Raw genomic sequence first — 27,274 nt, forward strand, 5'->3', positions numbered from 1 at the left:
ATGATTTTTAAAGTTCACACCAGCTGTTTTTAAGACCCGAAGCTCCTGCAGAACCAACAGAACCCAGTGTTCACAGGCTTCGTACTAATAAAGAGAAAAACCTGAACATGAACTAAACACAATCACGACTGTTACGACTTTAAAGCCACACTAAGGTGATTTGTGGTGACAAACCCTCAGATTATCATCTCTGCTGCTCACACTCCACATTTTAGCTCAGTATTTTCTTTCATCCTCTGACATCCTCCCTCTCCGTTAATATACAGCAATAACACATATATAAACTGTTCATTGGGCAAAACTCTACGCAGCTCTAAATAATAAATCTGCACATTATGAGCCAGACTATTACACTGGAGATAGAAATACAAAGATTGTCCTAAATGTGGCGCTAAAGGAAAATTCATGCAGTCACACCAGCAGCATATCTGTCTGTCTGTATGAAATCTGCTCAGTCGATTACAGTAAAGAAGTTTACTGTTTATTACTAATAACCAGGAGCTCCAGTGTTTTCACTGTCCTCATTTGTCTGAGCTTTACAATTAGCAGAAAACACAAACAAGGGGCCTTACGTAAGGATATGTGTGTGTGTGTGTGTGTGTGTGTGTGTGTGTGTTTTATAGTCTGTGTGAAAGAGGAAGCAACGTATCTGTCACTGCCTGTGTGTGTTTGTGTATATGTGAAACTGTGTTTGTCTATCTATAAATATGTGTGTGTATGTGTGTGTGTGTGTGTGTGTGCGTCTCCTATCAGTTAGACAAGTCATTATTCTCAGCTGACAGCGCTCAGCTCCTGCTCCTCTGCCAGGTAATGAATTCTCCTCCAGATAAAGAAAATAAAAATCATCTTTAATTTCCCCGCCTCGCCGTTGTGTAAACTCTGATTCTTTCCACCCGGGTGCGTTAGATTCACCGCCCCGCTGCTCCCTGCCTGGCTCAGCCAGCCTGTGAGCACAGTCAGATGATGATGATGATGATGATGATGGTGGTGATGGTGGTAGAGTAGACAACTCTGCTGTGTATAGAGGAGCTGTTGTGAAATATGAAGGATAAATAGTGGAGGCTGCAGCTGGAGTGTGAACAGACAGATTTCAAAACACAGACACAGACACATTAGATACAAATGTGACGTAACAAGAAAAAGAAATAAAGAAAGTTCCCACACGTTCTGTTCTCTCCTGTTTGTATCTCACCTTCTGCATTCACCTCAGGCCACCACAGCTATTATTCCATCAAGGTTCACATGCTGGTGAACGGTCAGTTTTAAACCGAGTTCAGCTCATACTGAGGGTTTTATTTTTATACTGAGGAAACAGGTTTAACCAACGTTTCTGCAAAACGTTCTCATTTTCCTGCAGCATCTGCTAATTAGCATCTATTTAAAGAGCAGGTCTGATGGAGAACAGAAAAATGAGCGTTGATGTGGATCAGGGTCTCCTCTGCTGTTAAACTGTCTGCACTGTGTAAAGCATCGAGAAGCGCTTCAAACTGTCCTCGCCGTGACGCGAGGATAAGCCCCACCCCCTGCACAGAGCTGCACTGGGAGCGTCTGTAGTCACAGTTTGCAGCCAGAGATGATGAGAAAAGCTAAACACTGCAAGTGTGCTGCTGCAAGCTGCTCTGCAAGTAAACAGGCTTTAAATATCTTTTCACAAGATGGAAATTTACATCAGGAAAGGCAGAAATCCATTTTATTCCCTTCTGCTAACAAAAGCAGCCGTAGTAGGACCTCATGAATAATGTACATTTTATGATAATTACTTCAGAAACAGCTGCTAGAGGACGGGGTGGGGGGGGGGCCTGGGCTGTTTGGAAAGATGGATTTAGAGATATCTAAACAATTTCAGGTGAGTAAAATATCAAAGATATTCAAAATACCCTGCATTTATAAAAATGGGTCAAGAAGGCCACGACAGCAGCTCTTAAACATTTGTATGGAGCATAAAAGTCATCTGATTCCACAACAGAACAGTTTCCTGTATATAAACTGCATCTTTACAATTATAACAAAGGAATTTTCGTTGACCTTTATGTGCAGAAAGAAGCGCAGGGATATTTCTGACCTGAAGCCACCGGGAGACTGGAACACAAACACAAAACATGACCAAAACTGTGTGATCCAGATCTGACAATGAGGCCTGTAACTGATCCTGGGTCAGGCTGTAGGACACACACACACACACACACACACACACACACACACACACACACACACACACAATAACCTCCTCTGTGCCAATATCAGCCAATCAGACAGTCAGCTGCTAATTTACACCTGAGCCGTCAAACAACACAGCTCCCTGATGTGTGCTGCGTTGGTTTTATGCCCCATCTGCTGTCCCTCCCTGCCGCCCCATTACAGTTAAACTACAGCTCAGCTCTACGGGGGCAGACAGGGGACAAAAAGGACGTTCACCAGCAGCAGGTCACTCAAGTAGTTCACAAACATTTTTCATTTTGCCATCATTCATTTTTACAGTTTTTGTAGTAATTTTTAAAATAAAAGACTTTTGTAAAACGCATTAATAAAACTTTAAAAGCCAAAACAAAAGTGAATTTAAGGTTTTAAACTGCGTGAAACAAAGAAAACTTGTGACTGTAGCGTGTTTTTTTTTTTTTAGGGATAATCTATGGAGGCATTTTTCTGTGAATTCAAACTTTGAACTTTCAAATCCAAATTTGTATGACAGCGGTGCGTTTGACTCCGCAGCAGAAAATGCTCCCTGATCTCTGCAAAATCACCTCCAGCCTCTCACAGTCACATCCACTGTGTTTCTGCTCGTCCTCTCTGGGCTCAGTTACATTAGAGATTAATGTCTGCAGCCAACGCCTCTCTGCTGTCTCTGGCAGGAGACGTTACACTAATAAGCCACCAGCTGCCGACCAAATCCACTGAAATCAAACAGTCTGCCGTCAGTGTAACTCCGCTCTCTGGGAGGCGGCTGCTGTTGAGATTTGACACATCTTTCCTCCTGTAGAGTAAATGTCAACAGGCCCAAACACTACAGGTGACTCTGCCCAATAAACACTCAGACACACTCTGCTTTTCTTGAAGAGAAGAATGAAGCTAAAGTTCAGACTGGAGGACTTGGGTCAGAAAATCCCCCTGGTTGCTAATTATAAAGCACTTTTAAAACAACACACGATTCCCTGTCTAGACCGGGGTTTGGTTTGTCCGTTCTGGGCTACTGTAGAAACATGGTGACGCAACATGGCTGCCTTCATTAAAGGAGACCCGGTCCCTTTCTGGATTAGAAGTCTCAATCTAAGGTTAAGAAACTGCAGCAGTTGGTGTTTTCTGGTGATTTTCACACTAACAACAACATATTTATGAAAACTATAATAATAATAAATAATAAATCACTAAATATTTCACACCTTTAATGTGACCAAGCTCTCGGGTGTGTGCAGGAATTACTGCTGGGGCAGAAGAGGAAGTCAGGTCTGCAGAGGTCAGGGTGGACAGACCAAATACAACACCAGACTTCACAGCAGACTGCTGCTTCCTCTTAATTTTAGCCTCAATCATTGAAGATATTTATGTTAATTTTTGTTTTTTTTTTGTTCCTCAGTTTTAAAAACAACCACTGAATCTCTCCAACTGTGTGAGAAATTAACTGGAACAGGCCCAAAAACCACAAAATCACCACATGACTTCTGCAGAAACACACGGGTCCAAAGTCCACCAGGTGGAAGTCAGGCCTGCAGAGCTCACCAATTCAATCTGTGATGAAAATGGATTCATTTCTCTGCACAGTGTCGAGATCTAGAGAAGAACACATGCTGTTTTTGTAAAAAAAAAATAAAAAACAAAAAGTGAAATAATAAAATGTCACTAAGCAGCTCAGTTACTGCTCACGACCCCTGGGTCCCTCAGTGAGCACAGACTAAAATTTCTGTTTGAACATGATCATAAACAAAAAAGTAAAATCTTTTTGTAATTTGCAGTACGGCTGTAACGTCAGAGACGTTTCAAAGATTGAGATGGATTTCGTCCAATACTTTGCTAAACTTTTCTTAATAAAAAACCAAAATACAACATTACAGCTTCACATTTCTAGAAACGTGGTGGTCTACATGTCTGTGTGTGAAGAGAAGCCTCAGTCCGCAGGTCTGTCAGGGCTAATATCAGCTGACACCTCCAGTGATTTGCAGTAATTGCAGAGACTGTCTCTTTTTGTGATTTAAATTTAAACTTCTGGCACAAATTGCCCCCCATACGTCGGCACAGACAAGTCGCCTAATGACACTAATCCTGCACTGATCGAACACCTGGTAATTCTGAGCTGTAATTTTGTTTTGATGTGGTTTTGTTCCTCCCTCTCCTCCTCCTCCTCCTTCAGATGTAAGATTTCTATCTGCTTCCTGTCAGCAAAATAAGAGTCTTAGGAATTGAACCTTTCTGCATTTTGCAAAGCCTCAGAGTCAGAGTTGTGAGCTGAATGTTCACAGCAGATTTGACCCAAACCAACAGACTCTCCAGCTCATGAAGTGAAGAAAATCTGGGATTTAGACTAAATTTGGAAGTCAAAGCCCAGAAATAAGTGATAATAAGTGAAGACACCAACATTTCTCGACAGTAGAATGATCTAAAGATTCAAGCTTCATCAGGGTCTCGGATCCTGCTCATCTGCCACTCGAGACGACTCGACGATGATGCTGCGCTGAAGAGAAATGAACTATAGTTTGAGTATGAGGGAGAGAAAGGCAGCAGGCGTAGACATTAAAAAGCTGAAGGTGTAAAGACAGTGGAGGAGAATTGGGCTGAGAAGTTATTTACTGGAATAAAACTGGGGAGGTGATGGGGGTTGTTAACGGGTACAGCTGTGCATGCTGGGATAACGTCTGCAGGCCTGTATGGAGGACCTGGTGCCCTCGATTATGGAGCAGCGACGCCTGTGATGTTCAAACATCACCGTGATGTGTTCAAGGCCCGTCTGGAAAGTTTCATTTCACAACGGGAAACAAATCAGATGTTTGCTCTTTATTTTCTTTCCTGGGTTATAACACTCTATATGTGTATATGTGTATGTGTATATATATGTTTGTGAGGACATGCTCTCCAGTCCTCACACCTTCAAAGACCTGTCTGCTATAGAAAGACAAATGTCATGTACATGGCATTTTAAGTGACTTTCTTCTTTCTTGGTTTGTGTGTTCCTGCACTGTTACAGTACAGTACAGTGTGTGTGTGTGTGTGTGTGTGTGTGTGTAAGAGATCTCATTGTGCCCATTGACAAACATGAGCTGTTTCACTTGCCCTGACTCTGCCCATGAGTTCCATTAAAAACAAATCGATTAAACCACACACTCGCACACAAACGCGCACACACACACACACACACACACACACACACACACACACACACACACACACACTCAAAGGCCATGATAATCAGTAACAGAGTTAATATGTTGCTCAGTTTTTATTGACAAAAGTAAAGAAAAGGTTGGAGCCTCAGCTGACATTTATTGTTTAGTTATGAAGCACTGCAGCACCTGTCTACCTGCGTGTTTACCTGTCTGGCTGTTTACCAGTCTGCCTGTTTACCTGTCTGCCTGTTTACCTGTCTGCGTGTTTACCTGTCTGCCTGTTTACCTGTCTGCCTGTTTACCTGTCTGGCTGTTTACCAGTCTGCCTGTTTACCTGTCTGCCTGTTTACCTGTCTGCGTGTTTACCTGTCTGCCTGTTTACCTGTCTGCCTGTTTACCTGTCTGCCTGTTTACCTGTCTGCGTGTTTACCTGTCTGCGTGTTTACCTGTCTGCGTGTTTACCTGTCTGCCTGTTTACCTGTCTGCGTGTTTACCTGTCTGCCTGTTTACCTGTCTGCCTGTTTACCTGTCTGCGTGTTTACCTGTCTGCCTGTTTACCTGTCTGCCTGTTTACCTGTCTGCCTGTTTACCTGTCTGCCTGTTTACCTGTCTGCCTGTTTACCTGTCTGCGTGTTTACCTGTCTGCCTGTTTACCTGTCTGCGTGTTTACCAGTCTGCCTGTTTACCTGTCTGCGTGTTTACCTGTCTGCGTGTTTACCTGTCTGCCTGTTTACCTGTCTGCGTGTTTACCTGTCTGCCTGTTTACCTGTCTGCGTGTTTACCAGTCTGCCTGTTTACCTGTCTGCGTGTTTACCTGTCTGCGTGTTTACCTGTCTGCCTGTTTACCTGTCTGCGTGTTTACCTGTCTGCCTGTTTACCTGTCTGCGTGTTTACCTGTCTGCCTGTTTACCTGTCTGCCTGTTTACCTGTCTGCGTGTTTACCAGTCTGCCTGTTTACCTGTCTGCGTGTTTACCTGTCTGCCTGTTTACCAGTCTGCCTGTTTACCTGTCTGCGTGTTTACCTGTCTGCCTGTTTACCTGTCTGCGTGTTTACCAGTCTGCCTGTTTACCTGTCTGCGTGTTTACCTGTCTGCCTGTTTACCTGTCTGCGTGTTTACCTGTCTGCCTGTTTACCTGTCTGCCTGTTTACCTGTCTGCGTGTTTACCTGTCTGCCTGTTTACCTGTCTGCGTGTTTACCAGTCTGCCTGTTTACCTGTCTGCGTGTTTACCTGTCTGCCTGTTTACCAGTCTGCCTGTTTACCTGTCTGCGTGTTACCTGTCTGCCTGTTTACCTGTCTGCGTGTTTACCAGTCTGCCTGTTTACCTGTCTGCGTGTTACCTGTCTGCGTGTTTTACCTGTCTGCCTGTTTACCTGTCTGCGTGTTTACCTGTCTGCCTGTTTACCTGTCTGCCTGTTTACCTGTCTGCGTGTTTACCTGTCTGGCTGTTTACCTGTCTGCCTGTTTACCTGTCTGCGTGTTTACCTGTCTGCCTGTTTACCAGTCTGCCTGTTTACCTGTCTGCGTGTTTACCTGTCTGCCTGTTTACCTGTCTGCCTGTTTACCTGTCTGCGTGTTTACCAGTCTGCCTGTTTACCTGTCTGCGTGTTTACCAGTCTGCTGTTTACCTGTCTGCGTGTTTACCTGTCTGCCTGTTTACCTGTCTGCCTGTTTACTGTCTGCGTGTTTACCTGTCTGCCTGTTTACCTGTCTGCGTGTTTACCAGTCTGCCTGTTACCTGTCTGCGTGTTTACCTGTCTGCCTGTTTACCAGTCTGCCTGTTTACCTGTCTGCGTGTTTACCTGTCTGCCTGTTTACCTGTCTGCGTGTTTACCTGTCTGCCTGTTTACCTGTCTGCGTGTTTACCTGTCTGCGTGTTTACCTGTCTGCCTGTTTACCTGTCTGCGTGTTTACCTGTCTGCCTGTTTACCTGTCTGCCTGTTTACCTGTCTGCGTGTTTACCTGTCTGGCTGTTTACCTGTCTGCCTGTTTACCTGTCTGCGTGTTTACCTGTCTGCCTGTTTACCAGTCTGCCTGTTTACCTGTCTGCGTGTTTACCTGTCTGCCTGTTTACCTGTCTGCCTGTTTACCTGTCTGCGTGTTTACCAGTCTGCCTGTTTACCTGTCTGCGTGTTTACCTGTCTGCCTGTTTACCTGTCTGCGTGTTTACCTGTCTGCCTGTTTACCTGTCTGGCTGTTTACCTGTCTGCCTGTTTACCTGTCTGCGTGTTTACCTGTCTGGCTGTTTACCTGTCTGCGTGTTTACCTGTCTGCCTGTTTACCTGTCTGCGTGTTTACCTGTCTGCCTGTTTACCTGTCTGCGTGTTTACCTGTCTGCCTGTTTACCTGTCTGCCTGTTTACCTGTCTGCGTGTTTACCTGTCTGCCTGTTTACCTGTCTGCGTGTTTACCTGTCTGCGTGTTTACCTGTCTGCCTGTTTACCTGTCTGCCTGTTTACCTGTCTGGCTGTTTACCTGTCTGCCTGTTTACCTGTCTGCCTGTTTACCTGTCTGGCTGTTTACCTGTCTGCGTGTTTACCTGTCTGCCTGTTTACCTGTCTGCCTGTTTACCTGTCTGCGTGTTTACCTGTCTGCCTGTTTACCTGTCTGGCTGTTTACCTGTCTGTGTTCCTACTAATATTCTACTATATTTTGTCTTATTCCAGTAGATCTAGTCAAGTTTATGTTTGTGTCCTAAAAAGTAAAAGCTTTTGCATCAAAGCTTCAAATCAAATTTTATTAGTGGAGGGTGAAACCTCAGGAAGGAGCAGGGAAGGAGAGAATCCTCTTCTGGGACAGACGCACAATAAAGTTGTGGACAGAAACTAAAGTTATATTACAGCATGAAACCTGACACGGTGTGTGGATATACAAACTACAGAAAAGCGAAGACTGGAGAACGTGTCAGGTGTTATTATGGGAGCAGAAACCACACGACAGTCATCTTTCATTAAACTTTTATCAGCTGCTCATAATGCACAGTGAGCGAGCTGCAGCACAAACGGCAAAGCAGCTAAATAATAATTACAATTAAACAGCGTTATCACGCCGCTCGTAACGAGTCCGCCCGAAACCCCCACACACGACACCGTGGACTAATCTTCGGCTGATGCTGGATTCATTATAGATAGAAGTGAACTGCAATGACATTTATGATTTAAATATGACCCTCTCTCTGACTCGGAATGAAAATGAGCTTTTTTATCATGTGCACCTGAGGGGCTGAGGACTAAAGTTTGGGCTAAATCTCTCAAGTTTCAGGGGAAATGTCTCCTTCGCTAAAACCATTCACCTGCAGAAATTGTGCCCAGATGATCCACATGTTGTAAATGACAACGAAGCGTAAAGGTAATTAAACCTGGAGAATAAGAACCAGATGATGAAATGAATAAAATACACAGTTATTTGTAAATAAAACAAACAAACAAATAAATCCACTTCTCCAGTTTCATTTAAATCCACAAAAACCTGTGAAACCAAATTAAAAGTGAACGACATATTCTAACAAGCTAATTTGCAAATATTATGTTTAACTGAAAACATATTGATTGCAGGCTGGTAGTAATGGATCAATAAGCCCCGACTCCCACCTCTAACTTCTACTTTTAGTGTGACGCCTCTGCATCTAATGAAGAACCAACTGGAGAAGTGTCTGTGTTTTACTGCTAGAATTTCTATTTTCCAACAGTCCATTGACACAAAAAGGCCAGAACGTTTTTCATCTTGACCGAACTAAGAAACAAATGAAGGGATTTTTGACACCATCATAATAAACATGATGTAAATCTTCATCACACAGCTGAGGGTTTAATATTTAAGTTAGAATAAAATTTTCACTATTGTACAATCTGCACTTTTATTTTGATAAATTTCATAAAAATGAGCTATTCATTAACTGATTAATATTTTATCTGTGTGATATTTATCATTTTTAAGACATGACAGCCATTTTTCTATGGATACAGTCAGGTTAACAGGGCATGAAACACATCTTTAAAACACACACACACACACACACACACACACAACACAGCTTTAAAACAGACCCATGTGCACAAATCCCTCGCTATAATCGCCTATCAATTTATCTGTTTTCAACATTTAAGAAGCAGGTACTTTCATCACAATCCATAGGGGTTACAGAGCACTGAACACACACACACACACACACACACAGCCAGCGGTGGTCACATCGAGTTATGCTGACATGGCCTAGCATCTGCTCGGCAGCTCCAGAATGACACCGATTTGCACTTAAATGAGTGGATTTAAGTGGCGCGCCGCCATTACCACTCGGCCATATGTGATCCCAATGTCTTTATCCTGTATTACACTGAGGAGGATGAGAGGGAGATGAGAGAGGGAGGTGGACGTGGAGAAGAAAGGAGGAACGGCAGGAGACGGGGGGGAGGGAGATTAGGACAGACAGTGGCAGCAGAGAGACGGCGAGAAAAAGCGGCAGGAGAGAAAGAAATAGATGTGTAATGAGAGAGAGATGGAGCTGAGAGGAAGATGTTAGAACAGAGAGAAGGGAGATAGGAAACACAGGGCGAGGATTACATGATGAGAGAAGAGGGAGGCAAATGTCAGGAGCTCTCACGGAGACGAAACACACAATCAGCACAAGGGTCATTACTGGTCCTGATCCAGGAGCCTCAGCCATCCTGGTCTCGGACTGTTGTGCCTGAACAGGAAACGGTCAAACGGAGCAAACAGCGTGTGACTCTCAGCAGCAACAGGAAAATAGAATCCAAGAAGAGCTTCTGTTCTGCATGACAGACAAAACTAAAACTGTTCAGTGGCCAACTTTCCATACACAGAGGCTGGGTACCTCATATTATCATTATCATTATCATTATCATTATTATCATTATTATTATTATTATTATTATTATCATTATTATCATTATTATTATTATTAGCAATCAAAGAGTCTGACGTCTACAGCCGATATTCTGTGTCGGTGAATAATAAGTTTCCTTCAGTGTCCCAGTGACACATGTCAGTGCATCACATTGCAAACACGGTTGGTTTTAAATGTAAAAGAAAAGAAAAACTTCCTGTTTACTTCAAACAAAGGACAGTGGGAAGTGTAGTTCTGTGTGATTATGGAGCAAAGACGAGATAAAGAAGAGAAATAGCAGAAACAGCTCACGATTAAAGACACGTAGGTTTTTAATAATAAATAAAGTAGTTTCATGTTGCACAATCAACTTTATTTAAATGGAAAATGTTGTTTCCTCCTTTTATTTCTCCTCTTTCCCTTTAGCAGATCCATCTCCTGTTTCCTTCTTTCCTTCCTTTTCCCCTGTCTCCTCTCCTCATCTCCTCACTTGTCTCCTCCCTCCTACTGTATCTCTCCTTCTTTCTAACTTCCTCCCTTTGGCCGATCTCTCACGTCCTCCTCCTCCTTCTCCCTCTAGCGACCCTCTCCCTCCCTCTGTTCTTCCTCCTCCTCCTCCTCTCCCTGACTAATCTCCTCCTCCTCCCCCTCTCTTCTCCTCCTCCAGGTGTTTTGCAGGGATAAAGGATTGATGAAGCCATCAACTCTCTGCACTTGACATTTACAAAAAACCCTCGAAGCAAACGCCTCCTTCCCCCCCCCCCTCTCTCTCTCTCTCTCTCTCACTTGTTATCTCTCTGCAGAGCTACCTCGCTCGTCCCTCGCCTGACTACATCATTAAGACCCAGTAATTAGGGCTCATTTGTAAAGCCAGTGTAAATAAAGGACCTATAATGGTGGGGATATCACTCACACTGAGGCGGAAACTAGACATTTGTGCATGTGTGCGACTGTGTATGTATAGATGTGTGTTTGTATGTGTGTGTGTGTGTGTGTGTGTGTGTGTGTGTGTTCTGGGGACATTAGGAAATTAGCCCATGTGTCATTAGAGTGCAGGTGTGTGCGTTAGAAAAGTTGCTTGCAACCAGAGAAAGTGTGTGATTCGTGAGACGGAGACAGAAGCAGGAGTGTATTTAGAAGACCTGAATTAATCATTGTTTGTGTGTTTGTGTCTGTGTGTGTTGGGGTGACAGGAGGCATTAGGAAATTAGTGCTGGTGTCATTAGCGAGCACGAGTTTAGGGAGTAAAGGTCTCAGATTTACTGTGTGTGTGTGTCTGAACACAAACGACTCACAGTCACAATAAATAAACTCATCACATTTTTGAAGGAATTGTCAACGTGGAATCAGCAGAAACCAAGAAATCCTACTTTTCAGCTCTAAAAAACATTGGATCCTACATTTCCCACAATGCCTCTGACCACTAAACACCTTTCAGGAAACAGACGGCTCAGCGTTAGTGACTGGAAATCAATCTATAGTGAATTAAAACCAGTCCCCAGGTATCAAATGAAGCTGACACCTGATATTTGTTGTTTGATGCAGCAGTTTGTGTCAGAACTACAAACCCTCAGTGATCACACCTTCAACACCTAAACCGTCTTTAAGAAGGATGCATCCTTCATTCGAACAGAGTCTGATGATCACGTATTAATCATCCATTCATTCTGGTACAGCCAAACCACAGCCTTACTTCAGAGCCCTTAGAAACTCCTGCCCGTGTCGCCAAACCCAGAGCTGAACACAAAACAAGAGTAAAGTGGTCCAGGTCCCCTTCAGATGTCCTTCAAGGACAGCCTGAACCTCATTTATCCATTCACTGCATCCATTAACCTACTTTAAAACCCTTGAAAAGTCAGGGAATCTTATAAAACCTCTTCAGCATCTTTAAAGCACCCCAGCGACTCCTCACAGCCTCTGGAACCACCAGTGCTGGAATCTCTTCAGACCAATGACGTGTCTTCAAGTGAGCTGGAACGACCCCAGTATGTGTTCTGGCTCGCTATAGTCCACCTACGGAGACCACAAGGGCCTAGAAAACCTGAATGAACCTTCATCGGGGACAGCGATACACTCTTTGCATTAAATGCGACACACACTCAGAGAAGGTCAGTATCACAACGAGTGTCGTTTCACCTTCTGATCAATATGTTTTCCTATCGATCGCCGGTGCAGCCGGAACGGCGAGTGTCAATCAATCCGAGCCTGTCGATAAAAATGATTGCTAGTTGATGTGTTTATTTGCATTTAATGATCTTAATTACCATTCCCAGGTTGCACACACACACACACACACACACACACACACACACACACACACACACTGAGGTCTGCTCCTTTTTCTCAACCCCCCACCCTCTAGATCAAGACCTGAGGAGGCTTCACTCTCCTCCTTTCCACTGAAATCCCCTCAGCCCTGCACCTCTCTGCGTAAATGTTCTTAAACTGTCCACGATGACAGAGACCTCATCATGATTCTAACACGTGGTGAACGTGATGCAGGTTAGTGTGAAGGTAAAACCTGCACAGAGGGAGAATCAACGTGTCAAGAGCACTAAAATAAAACCACCAAACAGTGTCACTGAGGATCATCTCATGTTAAATCAGTTTAACAAATCAACGATCGCTGTTTTGATTTTCTCACTGTTCATTCGTACAAAATACAGAAATGAACAGAAATGAAGAGAAATGAAGAGAAATCCAGCAAAATCCTGTGAACAAGGACGCCTGGTCACCTCCGGCTCCTTGGATTAATGAAAGGATTTAAAATGGGAAACACTGCAGAGAAAAATATGTTTTAATTCATTCTGCATTTTAGCAGAGACAAAGCAAATTTGAAGTGTGGTTGAAAGGACCAGTAGCCTTTGCAAAGCTGCTGACTGATGATGCTCAATCACAGAAAAATCAGATTTTTACTCGTGACCCATGAACCCTGTGAGAACACGCCTCCTCCTTTGGACCAGGAGCAAAGGTCCTCTCATGTCTGAGTGTTAACGTTCATCTGACAGACAAAGCTTCTATTGAAAATAACAAATGCTCCAAATCAACACGCGTCCACACCAGGCGACTTTCAGCTCCTTCCTGCATTTAGCTGTGTCCACGCCAAAACGCCACCACAGGCGATTCTCCTCCTGCTGCATAAACAAGCTGCACCAGCGAAGAAGTGATTTAGTATTTCTGTGTCAGCTCAGGCTTTGTTTACAGAGAACAGCTGGGATTTCATTTCTAACAGGGAAGCAGAAGAATCCGAGCTGAAGTTTGACGTTACAGCTTCGTCACAGGACAAACAGGAAGAGGAATTCTTTGTTTGGACCGACAGTGATGTAGAAAGAGTCGTCTTCTTCTTCCTCTTCCAGACTAAGATCGATAAATTAACAAAATGACGACTACTGCCACCATCAGTCTGGTCACTGATGGAACAGCAGTTCTACACACTGGAGGCTTTTTGGAAAAGTGTTTTATTCTGGATGGAGAGAAACATTCTCAGCTTAATGTGGAGGACGTGGTCTGAGTTGAGTTTAGGGTTCAGTATTAGAAAATGTATAATGGCAATGACAGTCCTCACAAGTATAGCCAGTATAAATATGTCTGAGGAGCCTTACCATTAAACACACGCCGCCTCAGAAATAAACACACACACACACACACACACACACACACACACCGTGCTTCATGTACACACACGGTCTGAAACACTCCACCGTGCTCTTGTGTACACACACAATTCTCCCCGCTCACTTCAATAAAACAAGCATCAATTCTGGTCTGAGACGGCGACGCTGATCTCTTTACTGCTTCCACGGCATCAAAGTAACGGCCGGCTGTAAATCTGAACCCGAGGAGGAGATGAAGAGGAGGAAGAGGAGGAGGAGGAGGAGGAAAAAATGTGTGGCGTAAAAAAGGAGGAGGAGGAAGAAGAGGAGGGAGAAGAGCTGCCATGGAAAGTGTTTTTATTTTATTTTATATCGCCTGTTATTTTCAAATCATGAAGCGTCCAGAGTCGTGGGGCATCGTTCAAAACAAAACGCTCCCGTTTAACTTTGACCTGGAAGAGCAGCAGGAAACAGCCTCCCTGTCAAAGTGTGAGCCCTGGAATATCACAGACAACAGCAGCTAAGGTCAAAGTTCAAAGTTAACTCCATATTCTCAGCTATTAAACTCCACGTCCAGAGTCAAACCACCACAGTGTCTCCATCTAAAGCCTGACATGTCTTCTTCCTCTTCTCGCTGTGTCCAGACTATAAAACCCATCAGGTCCACTCTCCCGCACTGGAGGACATGATCCTCCACCAGCATGAACACACACTGTAGTTCATTTCATTCTCATCCAGCCCCACATACACCATCCTGCCGCCACCGATACACACTACAGACCTAATCTGGATTCATCCGCAGCTGAAAATAGTCCCCAACTAATGACCTGCTGTACATCTTCAGACATCTTTAGCAGGAAGCAGCAGGTGTGGAGCTAAAACAACCAGAAGAGACAGACTAACAGATTGTTTAGGCTGTTTTTAACTAAGAAAAATGGAGAAATTTGCCAAACTTTAAAGATTAATCAGCACTGAAATAAGTAATGAGCCACAAACTGCTTTAATATAAACTAATTTATCTGTGATGGATCTGTCAGAATAAGTCCTCTATCAAACTGGAGACGTGTTTTTATTTTAGTTAAAGTTTCATTTGGAGAAATAACTAAATCTAAGCTTCAGACTATGTTTAAAATATTTTACATGTCGGCGTCTCTGCCTCTTCTTCAGCCAACAGTCAGTGAAATGAGTGTGTGACCTTTGACTCTCAGTGTTTCCATTTGTTCTTACAGAGAATCTGAGTTTTGTGTCTTCACAAATGAAAATTTCAGGCTGTCGATTCGAACCCTTTGAGCGGCAGCGGTGCCGACCTTGTGAAGGTCAGTGTACGTGCCTCGCCTTCAGTCCCTCTGAAATACATGAAGGGAACGTGACGTGAGCGTGTTGAAGCAAAACAACCGCCCAAGTCGCAGCATGTCAGAGCGGTTTTAATGCAGCGGGGTCGGACCGAGCGAGCGCTGAGCGGGTCAAAACCCTGACTCACCTTCTACCATCACTCACGCCTCTAATGCATGAAAAGGAGGAGGAGCGGCGTGTGTGTGTGTGTGTGTGTGTGTGTGTGTGTGTGGACAGGGTGTCCTTCAGCAGGTCTCTGCTTCACCTCCTGCAGTCTGTCTGTCTGTAACGTATGAAAGTGTCTCCTCTGACTTTAAATCCTCACCGTGCAGGCGGAGCGTCACCTCTGACCTCACACTGCAGCTCGCTGTGCAGCTTCATCCATTTCAATGGAAGTCGTCTACAAAGCCCTGTGTCTAGACACACACACAGACACACACACACACACACACACACGGCATACATATGGATGACACAGAAAGCAGAGATGTGTGCACACACTTACACACACACTCTATGTGCAGGACTGAAGAGCAAATCAGGTTTAAACGTGCACACTCCCATTAAAACACAACTATCACAGTTTAAATTGATTCTGACTTTTATTCTCGTCCAAAGTTTGTTCTGAGTCCTGCTCCGAGAGGACCCTGTCCACTGGCTCGCCATCAGAGGTCCCACCTGGGTCCTTTTGGATCAGGAGCCAGAGAAATGTACAGGAAAGGCCCATCAAGCCAAGCCGAACATAAGCCGACGCCTTAAGGCGACAGCTGCGCAGCATCACGGTCCTGCAGTGTGGACGTATTTCTAGATGGACTAAACTCAACTGATCTCTAATGTCCAACAAGCAGGTATTTTGTTATTGCAGGTCCATGATCCTGGAGGACAGTTTCCTTCATTAGTAAACGGCCACGTCTTGTGTTCTGCAAGTCTGACAGCACCTCCAGTTATTTTCTCAGACTCAATAAGCTCCTTTAGAGACATTTACAGAAACACCAGTCTCCAACCAAAACGCTTCCATAACAACAACAACAACAATCAATCTACTTCTGGGCACTGAAAAGGGAAATTTGTAAGACAAGTCACTAATGACTTGTTCTTGAAAGTGACCAGACACAGGGAGAGACAAAAACTCCTGGTGGATGTGATGGGAAACATCAGGCTGCTGTTGTGTCTCAGAAACAGTGGAACAAGCTTCGCTCCAACAAAACCAGAAACAAACGCGAGTCCTCAGGCTCTCTGTTTATTGTTGCCAGTCCATTGTACAAGTGTGGCCCCGCCGCTTCCCATCATGCCCCTGGTGTGTCGCCGTGGCAATCAGTCAGGACACAAAGCGGGGGGAGCTCTCTGCGGTCCAGATAACCTCGTGCAGCTTCCTGTCAGCATGCTAACGACAGGGACGCACACAGCTGCCACACCGACGCCGAACGAACACAAACAAAAACAAACAAAAACAACAACCTTTGTCTTCTCCCTCATTTCTACGTCTCCTCCTCTTTCTCCTCCTCACTCCTCCTTTATTTTCCTTCTTCCACTCCTTTAATTCTTCCCCTTCTCTCCTTGGTCATCCCTCAATCCACATCGTCTTTCTTCCTTTCATCCGTCATCTCACTTCTCTCCCTCTCCTCCACTTTCTCCACCTATTTTCTCCTCTTTCCTTCCATCTTTGATCAATTTTCACTTATTTTTCTGTTTCTCTCCACCTCGTTATTTACACCCTCCTTCTCCATCATCTGCCCATCTTTACTTTCCACCGTCACCTGGTCTCTTTACGGCCAAAAGTCCAAATGAGCAGCAGAGACACAGAACCAGGATCACAGAGACACAGAACCAGGATCACAGAGACACAGATGTGGGACAGATGGAGGTTACACAGAAAATCAGGCCTGAAGTAGAAGCTTTGGTTTGGAAAACACTCTGGAGCCACAGGTCTGAACCAGTTCTGGGTCAGGGTTGTTCATGATGGAGCCAACACTGAGCTCCCTCTTTACCCAAGAAATGTTCCTCGTCACTCTTGGTGATTTACTCATTTTACTATTCCCTAATTTTGTTTTTAATTTTTTCCTTCATCCCTTGAAAAATTAAAATTTCTTCTTCGCTGGTTTTTCTTTCTTCTGCTCAGCTTCACTTCCTCCTCCCTCCATCTCTCACCAGGACACACACACCTATTAGGGTTATTATACATATTGTATTATCAGAGCGACACGGCAGCTCTGGAGTCAGGGCCATCTATTATGAATGAAACTGTGTGTGTGTGTGTGTGTGTGTGTGTGTGCAGAAGTTCACCAGGGTGGTTCAATTAACTGTGACCTTCCTCCCATACCCCCCATCCCTCCTCCTCCTCATCATCATCATCTTCACCCCATCTCCTCCCTCCTCCATCTCCCAGAATGCCCCTCTTTGACCTCATGCAAATGGCCGACCTCCCTGTCTCAAAAACACAAAGAAGGAAAAGAGTAAAAAAGACAGAGAAGGACAGAAGGTGGAGAAACTGAAGGTGGAAAGAAAAAAAAGGAGATTAGAATAAACTGAAATAAATAAAATACAAACAATGAAAATAAAATAACTACAATATTCAGAATAATCAGTTTTTTGATTATTGTTCTGATTATTTTTTTTGGCTATTTTAGTTCTGGACAAAATACTTTTCTCAGGTCATATGTGAAACATCAACAAAAGAGAAACATTAGTGCACCTGTTCTGCTTTTGCATATCACACAGTGTGAACAATAACACCAGGAGCAGCTGTGCCACAGCCGAGCTCTGACAAAACCTTATTTTAACATATTTAAATACATTTCAATAAAACTGAAACGGCAACAGGTTTGTCCTGCTGCCGATTTGAGTTCGAACAAAGGAGAAAGTGAAAATCTCGGTTTTGTAATTTAGACATTTCTCACACTCGTAAAACAAAAACATCTAATTAATGGAATTAATTCGATCGATGACCCGGGATGGGAGCTTCAGTTCAGCTTTGTGGACACTGAGAGCAGAGGAAGGAAGCGGTCGACAGTCGGACAGTCTGCTGCAGCTGCTTAATGCTAATGCATTCAGCGTTCCCCTGCAGACCAGCAGCAGCCCACTGGGAATACTGGGAGGAGTGTGTGTGTTATTGCCTGGCCTCTCTGAGGGAATGTGGATCGGACTGAAAGAGTAGAGATCAGGCTCTGTCTCGCTTTCCAATGACCCTGTGTGTGTGTGGACTGAGCACAATAACCCCCATGTGCACTGGTGTGTGTGTGTGTGTGTGTGTGTGTGTGTGTGTGTGTGTGTATGTGTGTGAGGAAAATGACCTTGCACATGTGTGTTTTTGCAAGCTGGTATTACTCATGTTGTGGGGACATGAATCTGTTTACACTGTCACTGTGGGGACAAGAAACCGGTCCCCAAAACGGGGATTTAAAGGCTCATTGATTGATGCACAAATCTGGTGATAAACAAACAAACAGCAGTTTACCAACATCATGTTGTCGCATTTACTTTGTGGTGCAGATTTAGTTGTTTGTTGTGTTAAATCCTGGCAGTGTGAGGCTCCACTCTCTGTCCTGACAACATCCAGGAACGTATTGTATTCAATCAGGATTCGACTCGATTCTCCAGCATCACAAAGAAAAGCTTGTGTGTATGTTTCTGCAGACAGGAGGTTTGACGTGTCAGTCGACTCAGGACTGACAGCAGCTGTGAGAGTCTTTTTTCAAAGTTCATTAATTATTAACTGATGTTTTGGAAACATTCATCAGGGCAAAGCTCAGTTTCCTCCACAGATGATTAAAGCAGGTAATTATCCTCAAAGGATCAAAATCCCACAAAAATAATCAACCGTCAACGTTACAACAGGATTTGACTAATACTGAGGTCAGGAGTTAAATGAAGACCCAAACTTACAGCTTAGAAACAGCATTTCTTTCATCCTGTTTTCTACAAAGTGGACTCCCTAAGTCCATTATTACCTGAGGCTGTGGACTGTGGAGCTCTGACCCTGATATGATATTAACAGAATAAATGACGCTCAATTCACTAAAAATGGCTCCAACAGCAGCTTCCAGTCACAGAAGTTGGACTGTGGAATATTGAGCTTCAGACCTTCCAGCGTCAAACAGATGGAAAGTCTGAAAGTTTCCTCTTGAAAACAGGGACTTGTTTTGTTCTCAGAGTTGACGCCATTTTAAAGCCAAATTCCTTCTCACATCACCTGTGTCAGGCCTGCAGCGTGTGCGCTCTCCCACGCCGCTGCATATGCCGGCATGGCGTGAGGGGAAGCTGGCTGCCGACCATATTTGGGCGTAACGGGCCCGAATCCAGCAGACTAATTTGGGTCTGGCCGGGACGACGCAGTTATTATTTTCCTCTAGACCATCAGGCAGAGGACACACAGCCATCTGCTGCTCACACACACACACACACACACACACACACACACACACACACACACACACACACACACATCTCAATTAGATCTGTAAGAGGGCAGCTGCAAGCGTTGCCTGGTCTCATAAACAGACACACACATGCAAACTCACAAAAAATATTTATATGGACATGAAACCACACACAGCAGGATGTGTTGTTGGATCAACAGGGTGTTACGGAGAGACGGATCCTCCTGCTGTCTGCCTCTGCACAGAACGACAGGACAGAGACAAAGTACGTTTCCATCCACCTGTTTCGTTTCAGCGCACGGACAGGAAACAAACCAAAAAGCCAAAACACAAAAAAGAAAAAGTTTTCAGCCTCTTTGCCCTTCTGGAAACAGGTTTTACCAAAAACACCTACAGCAGCAGACACAGAGACGAACTGCCCTCTGAGCACTCTGTCAGGTGTACCTGTCTAATCCAACACATCTGCCCTGCAATAACATCTGTCTGCAGCTAAATTAGCAGAAATGTTATTATTATTATTTATTATTATTGAATCGTAGCTATAGATGAGGAGGCACTGGACTGTATTCTATTCTTCAGAGGAGTTCCTAATATTCTGAACCCCTTCAGCATGTGAATGTGGAGCAGAGACACCCTTCTGATTATGAAGCAGTGCACCTTTAACAATGACTTCAAGGACTCTAGGGGTTCCTAATAAAGTGCTCCATGGTGCCGTGAGGCCACAGAATCCCAGGCAGTGATGGGAGCGAAAGATATAAAATTCAAACTGTTTTGTTTGGCTGGAAACAAAAAGAAAAACATTCAATCCGTCCGATTTTTCCACTAAACAACAAGACTCCGGTGGTTTCTGGCTGTGAACGTAGCATGAAGCCGTAGAAACAATTACAAAATGTAGAATACCAGAAGAGACATGCTGCTGCAAAGACGACAGTTTCCTCTGCACTCCTGCCAACACTTTCATTTCCATCAGGCACAACTCCTGAATTCTCTGGACACACTCGGCTCTTCTGGTCTGTCTGGTTAAAATGAGAAAGGTGAAGCAGAGGACCAGGTTTTGGGAGAGCTGGGTTTCACCAAACACACGTACAGCCAGACACAGATTTGTACCATCTCAGTGCATGTGAACAAAATGCAAACTTTAACAGATCTGGTATTTGCTCTGATCTGAGCTCCCTCACAAACATATCAGGTGGTGGAACTGGAGCACAAGGAACAAACCAAGAAGCCAAAGTAAGAAGATCCTCTCATCATCATGGTGTCCAGTTTAGGAACTCCTCAGCTTCCTGGTGAAACGAGGACGAGCGAGTAAGACGAGCAGTGTGTCGAGATTGTTCACTGGTGAGTGCAGACACATCAAACCTGCCTAACTTATCTGAACCTGCACCACGTGAACATGAATATCACTGCTGCAAAGGAAGACGAGCCTACAAACGCTGCTTCCTTCACCTTTAGGGCTCGTTAAAGAAAAAACCACAGCCTCGCTGATCTGAGGAGCTTGTGCTCATCGTCGCAGGGCGAGGAGGTTACAGGATGTCAAAGGATTCCCTGCAGCAGCTCTGCTAATGATTGGACAGAAGAAAGAAGAAACATCACGTCCATCCATGGACGTCGTTACGCAAAGGGCGAAGCTGATTGGTTAGTCCTTGTCACATGACCTGCACTAATTTCAAAGTGACTAAACTGTTGGTTTTTTTTTTTTTTTTTTTAAAAAGTTCATAATAAATGAAAAGTTTGACGGTACAGACACACACACGTTCCCCACAGACACTTATCTGCTGTCAGTGAATGTTTTAAAAGGCAAAGCAGCAGAAACAGAAACATCACTGCAGCTTCTACCTGCTTCTGTTTTTATATTTTATTAAAACTAGATCTCTTTGTCGTTAATGGACAAAAGGTTTTACTGGTGAACTAACTCACCACCAGCCTTTGTCTTATAGTCACTGTGTCTGTACAGGAACTACAAATACACAGCTTCTCTCATGATTCGTCCTGATCACACACTGATTCATGTCCATCATTTTAATTCATTTTAGGCAACAAGTGGAAAAAGATGTGCTTTATGTGTGTGTGTGTGAGTGTGTGTGTGTGTGTGTACATGCTGCAAGGATTGTTTATTGTATTTACTGATGGGCCTTCATGCTTTTTTAATTTATTCTGGCTGAGGAAGTTGACAATAAATAAGTGCTCAGAGCTGTATCTCAGTGACAGACAGCCATAACAAACTCCAGCTCATCAACTTTTACTGCAAAGAATTAAAATTCAAAAATGAAGGGAAAGTTGAAAAAGGAGAAGGAGAGTGTGTGTTGGAGTCAAGGAGGGAGGGAGGACTTTAACTTTACTCAGCAGCCGTGTTTAATTACAGCTTCGCTCTTTGTTAATGACTCTATTAACGGCCTGTTTGATTGGCCGGCCACGTTCGCCATCTCCCCCAACGAGACGGCGAAGAAACGAGTTAAACTGGCAAATCCTCTTTACACATAAATCTGCCTAAAGATTGTTTCAGCACCGGCCACCGAGTGAGAAAATTCATAACCTCGTCAATTTGTCAAAAGGCTTAAAAAAATCCCCCCGCCGCCGCCTCCCCACCACCCTGCCATTTTTCCTGCACCCCTCGATCTAATTAAAGTTGAAAAATAATTAGCGATATATTTTCCTTCTTTAAAAAAAAAGAAGAAGAAGAAGGAGGAAGGGCAGTGATTAAACAAGAAGTGGAGGAAGGAAGAGCAATTAAGAGGATGGAGGTCGACGAACTCTGTGTACACATGTAGGATTAGAGGGTGAGACTCGTACAAGGCAGAGACAAGCTCGATCACTCGCTCTCTCTCTCTCTCACTTTTTTATTTAAATCGGCGTGCCACTTCTTCAGCAGCTGATAAAAGCTGAGAGAACAAGATAACCAGCTCGACGGAGCTGCTGAAAAAGCTTAAGGGACCCAATTTGACAGTTAATCAATTATTTGATAGAAATCATCAATCAATCTCGGTGGGGGAATTAATCCAAGATGGGGGAGGGGTGAGAGAGATAGAGAATCACAGTGACAATGGGAGAGCGAGAGAGAGAGAGAGGGAGGAGTGATGTGCCATCCTCTTTAATTTGGTAAACTGATTGGCCTTTTTTCCTCACTCCCATATCTGAGAGACAAGTTCACATTAAACTAATGGAGAGAGGCAGGGAGGCCCAGTGCAGATTACTGGGAGACGACAAACATGAGCTCCTTCCTAAAAACACTGTTCTTTGGAGGCTCCTTCATTCACATTTAATCTTCATTATCATTTTTCCACGAACTGAACGGATCAGTTCGCAACTAAAACACGCAAAGGTGAGCGACCTGCAGTGTGACGAACACGGGGCCTCGATTTCTAATTGTTGATGTTCTGATGTTCTGATGTTCTATACACGTCTCTGGAGTAAAACCAGTGAACGTCCCCAAAATGATTCTGCCCAATGACAATATTCAGTCGGTCAGCAGTCAGCGCTAACAACAAGGTGCAAATTAAACCAGTGACGACTTCATTTAGCATCTGAACACAGATTTGCTGTCATTGACAAATATTCTGTATTAATTCAGAGGCTTGTTTAGTGAGTTTAACTCCACAGGCAGAGAGACAACATGGATTATGGGTGTTAGGGTGGGACCACACCCCCATCCCAAACCTCCACACACTGACAGCTGTGACTGACCTGGGTTCTACTGTTCTACTGAAAAGTTCTACTGAAAAACTAAAACCAGAAGAAATAAACACAAACGTGTAAACTTGCCCAACACTGATCACAAATACTCTTCGTGTGTCAATAACCTCAGTCCTTCATACAAGACTCTGGTTCAGCCTGACCCTGCAGACAGAACGAGCACAACTCTGAGTCAAGTCTCTGAATCTGAGCCCAAATCTCATTCTCCGATGTCTCTAAATGAACGTCAGACACATAAACACATTAGTGAGGATGAACACACACACACACACACACACACACAGCTCATCAAAACCGACTCATCAGCGCCCCCGAGGTCGATGTGTCGACCTTCAGGATGGACGCCCGTCTCTATTAACAGGAACTGGTGGAGAGCGAACCAATTGAGACACATAACTCGTTACTGAACTGACAAAGTACAATGAAGTGTCCCTGACACACACACACACACACACACACACACACACTGCAATAAAATATGCATCGACGCTCGCTGCACAAATCAACAACCGTCCGACGAGCTGATGAGATTTTAAATGAGCCTTAATTTGTTGGGAATTGTCTTTGGTAATGACATGAGAGAGAGACAGAAGAGACAGAGACGATCAGAGAACGAGACCAAGAACCGAAATATTGCGACCGAGCTGTGAGAAGCTTCCTTTGTGTTTCTTGTGCAGATAAGATGTGAGTTGACTGACAGGCGTCTCACTTACCTGTGACAGGCCCAGGTAGATGGAGACGGTCTCGGAGATGTAGAGGAAGCGTCCCTCCTTGTTTAGTGCAAATACAAACCCATCGAGACTCTGAAACCAGACAGAAACACAGAGCAAAGAGGGGAGTTTTAATGGCCTTCACAAAACCTTTGGAACATTTATACTTTGTGCTGCTGCTAAGCTGTGCAGACACACAGAACCGGTTCTTCTCATCAAATTCAACCCAAACCTCAGGAGCAAATCCTCTATGGACTCCAGTGAATTCAGAACCAGATAAAAGGAGGTTTCTGGCGTCATTTAACAACAATCAGGACAGAAAAGAATAAAAATAATAATAATACTGATATTACTAATAAGGATAATAATGATAGTAACAATTCAATTCAGGGTCACACAGGCCATCTCCTCTGACGCCTGCTGGTCCACATCCATTAGCCCCCAACTCCAAGATCTGTTTAGTTTGTACAGTAAAAATCTCAACACTGTGGCCCAGAAACTGCACCGCCACCTAGTGCTTTGGCTGTGGAACTGCAGGGTGATGCAGACACACTAGCGTCCAAGTGTTAATGTCGCAAGAAGCATAAATCTGCCGTAAAGTTGGCACCACTGCACATTTCAACAGATGCGGGTTAACGTCTGTTCTGGGTCGTGCTGCAGGACAATAACAAACCAACATGTTCTCATTCCCAGGGAATCAAATACAGACTCTTCGTTAAAACTGTCGGTGTCTCACACAGACGCCAAACGCACATGACAAACACGACGTACAGGTTTAGGAGAAGACACGACCACGACAGCGGGACAGTAATGTATCCTACAGTAATACTGCAGTAATACACAGCTGGTCCTTGTCTCCAAGCATCAGGTATGTGGGAAGGTAAGTTTGTCTGAGCGCGCGCGCACACACACACGAGTGTGTCTAATGGTGTATTTATGTGAAGATCACGGCAGAAGGCTCGACTTCAGCAGCTAATCCCACACACACACACACACACACACACACACACACACACACACACACACACACACACACACACACACACACACACACAGGTCTGAGTGTGTCTAATGCTGTCGTTATGTGAAGATCATGGCAGAACAATCGAGTCCTTCAGCACAATGCACTGATTCAAACACACACACACACACACACACACTGAGGCATTAATACTCCTGAGGTCAGGCAGGGTAATTACATGTGCTTCCCTACTGTTGCTGCTAATACACCAGCTCTGTGTGTCTGTGTGTGTGTGTGTGGGGGGGGGGGGGGGGGGGGGGGGGGGTTTAGCCCGACATGCTCTATATATATATATATATGTATGACTCTCTCTCTGTTATTAATACTGTTGAGTATAATGAGAGAGAGGTGAGATATTTTAGATAATTATTTGATTTATCAATTTTCAGTCTCCTTGCATTGTGCAGTCATGTCTGCATACACAATGCGGTTTGTCGATCCTGCATCTGATTACGCTCATGCCAATAAAGCCCTTTGGAATGAATTGCTCAAATTATTAGAAAAAGGAGAAAAGAAAGACGACAAGTGAAAAATGGACTGTCCCTGTAATAAATCAGATGAGAAACACCAGAGCTCGGTTGATTTTCACCCAAACAACGACTGAAAAATGTGCAAGACTTTAATAAACAGGCACCTAAATGTCTCTTTTCTGTTTGGTGTTGACCTTTAACCTCTTGCACTGGGCTGGAGGTTAAAAATACTGAATGATATAAATATATGTGTGTGTGTGTGTGTGTGTGTGCCTGTTTAGTCTGCCCTCTCAGATAATGACATGCTAATGAGATGTTAATCGTCAATGAGCCTCATCACTGTCCATCCATGCTGGTTTCCTCATTAACACACAGCCTGAGTCATACTGTGTGTGTGTGTGTGTGTGTGTGTGTGTGTAGCTGTGTGCACTTGGTTTACATGCAGACTGGTTTATCTGTATATTCTCTGGTTCTGGTCCAGATCGCTGGTCTCTGCTCCGTCGCCCTTCACACTAAACGTCCTCTAATGAGTCAATTATCCTCAGATGACATTTAGACCTGTCGTTAGCGCCGACTAGCTTAGCATCAAAGGTTAAACTAGCACTGTGTAACCTGGGCTTTGCAGAGCTAACATGATGATGACAAAAATAAAGTGGATGAAGTGACACGTGAACAGCTCGGTCCACATGGGTGTGTCTAAAACCAGATTTACTCCTGAAGTCACTGACCAGCTTCATTTTCTGCAGCCATCCGGGCGGAGCAGGGGACGCCAGCAGCATAATATTGGTCAGTTCATAGGAAGCTTCATATTCTGACTATGTTTATTATGTTTACGTCATTGGTTCAGTCATAGGAGTGACGGAGGGCTGCTCTGAGACAGACACATTAATGGAAAACAAGAAGGGGGAAGAATTTTGACACTGAAACGCTGAGAATAAGGAGGAAATGTCAGGAATAATGTTGGAATTTCAATATTACAAAACCTGAATCATGTGAGGAGGATTTTTAATGTTTTTGGGATTAAAATCAAAACGTTGAGAAATGTCAAAGTCATGATAAGCTGAAATGTCATGAAACAAACTGTTTTCAGCTTTTAACCCTTTAATGTCAAAATGCAACATAAAAAAATTCTCCTTCCTCTTATTTTCCTTCTTGGCCCAGATTCTCCACCGCAGCTGCTCTCGTGCTCCAGGTAACAGTTTTGGTAGACGACCGCTGTTCCGCCATGTTTATGTTCATCCGTTCAAAGGACTGAAGACGTCAGCAGTGAGTACACACTTTAAGGATGAAGCTGTCTTCAGTCCGCCTGAATCAGAAACTTGCAGGAGAAAACACAGTAAGCCCAAACTGACCAATCACAGCTCTTGATGTATTATTTCCATTTCTGAGGTGATGACAGGCGTGTAATCTCAGCTGGAGACGTGGTTTGGTAACACTTGGAGGATCCAGGAATAGCTCCTTTGTGAACCTGATATTTTCCTGTTTTTCTGTGTTTTCCGTGCTGCTGCTCAGGTTTCTTGGAATATTGTGACATGACCACTAATCCCCTGTAGGTCATGGATTACTTCCCTCCCCCTTAGAGCAGCACAACACAACTGCAAAAGGAGGAGATGTGGAGATAATCGCAGCCTGTGTTTTACTTTTTACAGTTTTTATCATCTTGTGTGATTGAGGTCCAGGTTTAGCAACAAGCAGCTCCAGGTGAAGGGAAGCAAATCTGCCCATTTCAGACGGATTAAAACGGATTAATTAGAATTGGAAAGCGAGTTGAAAGGTGGAAGAGTGTATGTGTGTGTGTGTGTGTGTGTGTGTAAATTATGCTGATATGATGCTGATGTAAATACACACACACACACACACACACACACACACTCACACACAGACAAAGATGTGCTGTAAACAAACATAACCTTGCTGACTGCTTCGTT

General features: G+C 44.1%; 1 protein-coding gene across 1 annotated transcript in view; it reads right to left on the bottom strand.

Moving 5' to 3' along the window:
• The window catches only part of npas3 (neuronal PAS domain protein 3), a 223,096-nt gene that overhangs the window by 46,700 nt on the left and 149,122 nt on the right, over positions 1 to 27,274 (bottom strand). Inside the window, 1 exon segment of the mRNA XM_026306705.1 lies at positions 23,859 to 23,948. Coding sequence (XP_026162490.1) covers positions 23,859 to 23,948 — 90 coding nt within the window.

The sequence above is a fragment of the Mastacembelus armatus genome, chromosome 22 (genome assembly GCF_900324485.2).
Source record: "Mastacembelus armatus chromosome 22, fMasArm1.2, whole genome shotgun sequence".
Lineage (NCBI taxonomy): Eukaryota > Metazoa > Chordata > Actinopteri > Synbranchiformes > Mastacembelidae > Mastacembelus > Mastacembelus armatus.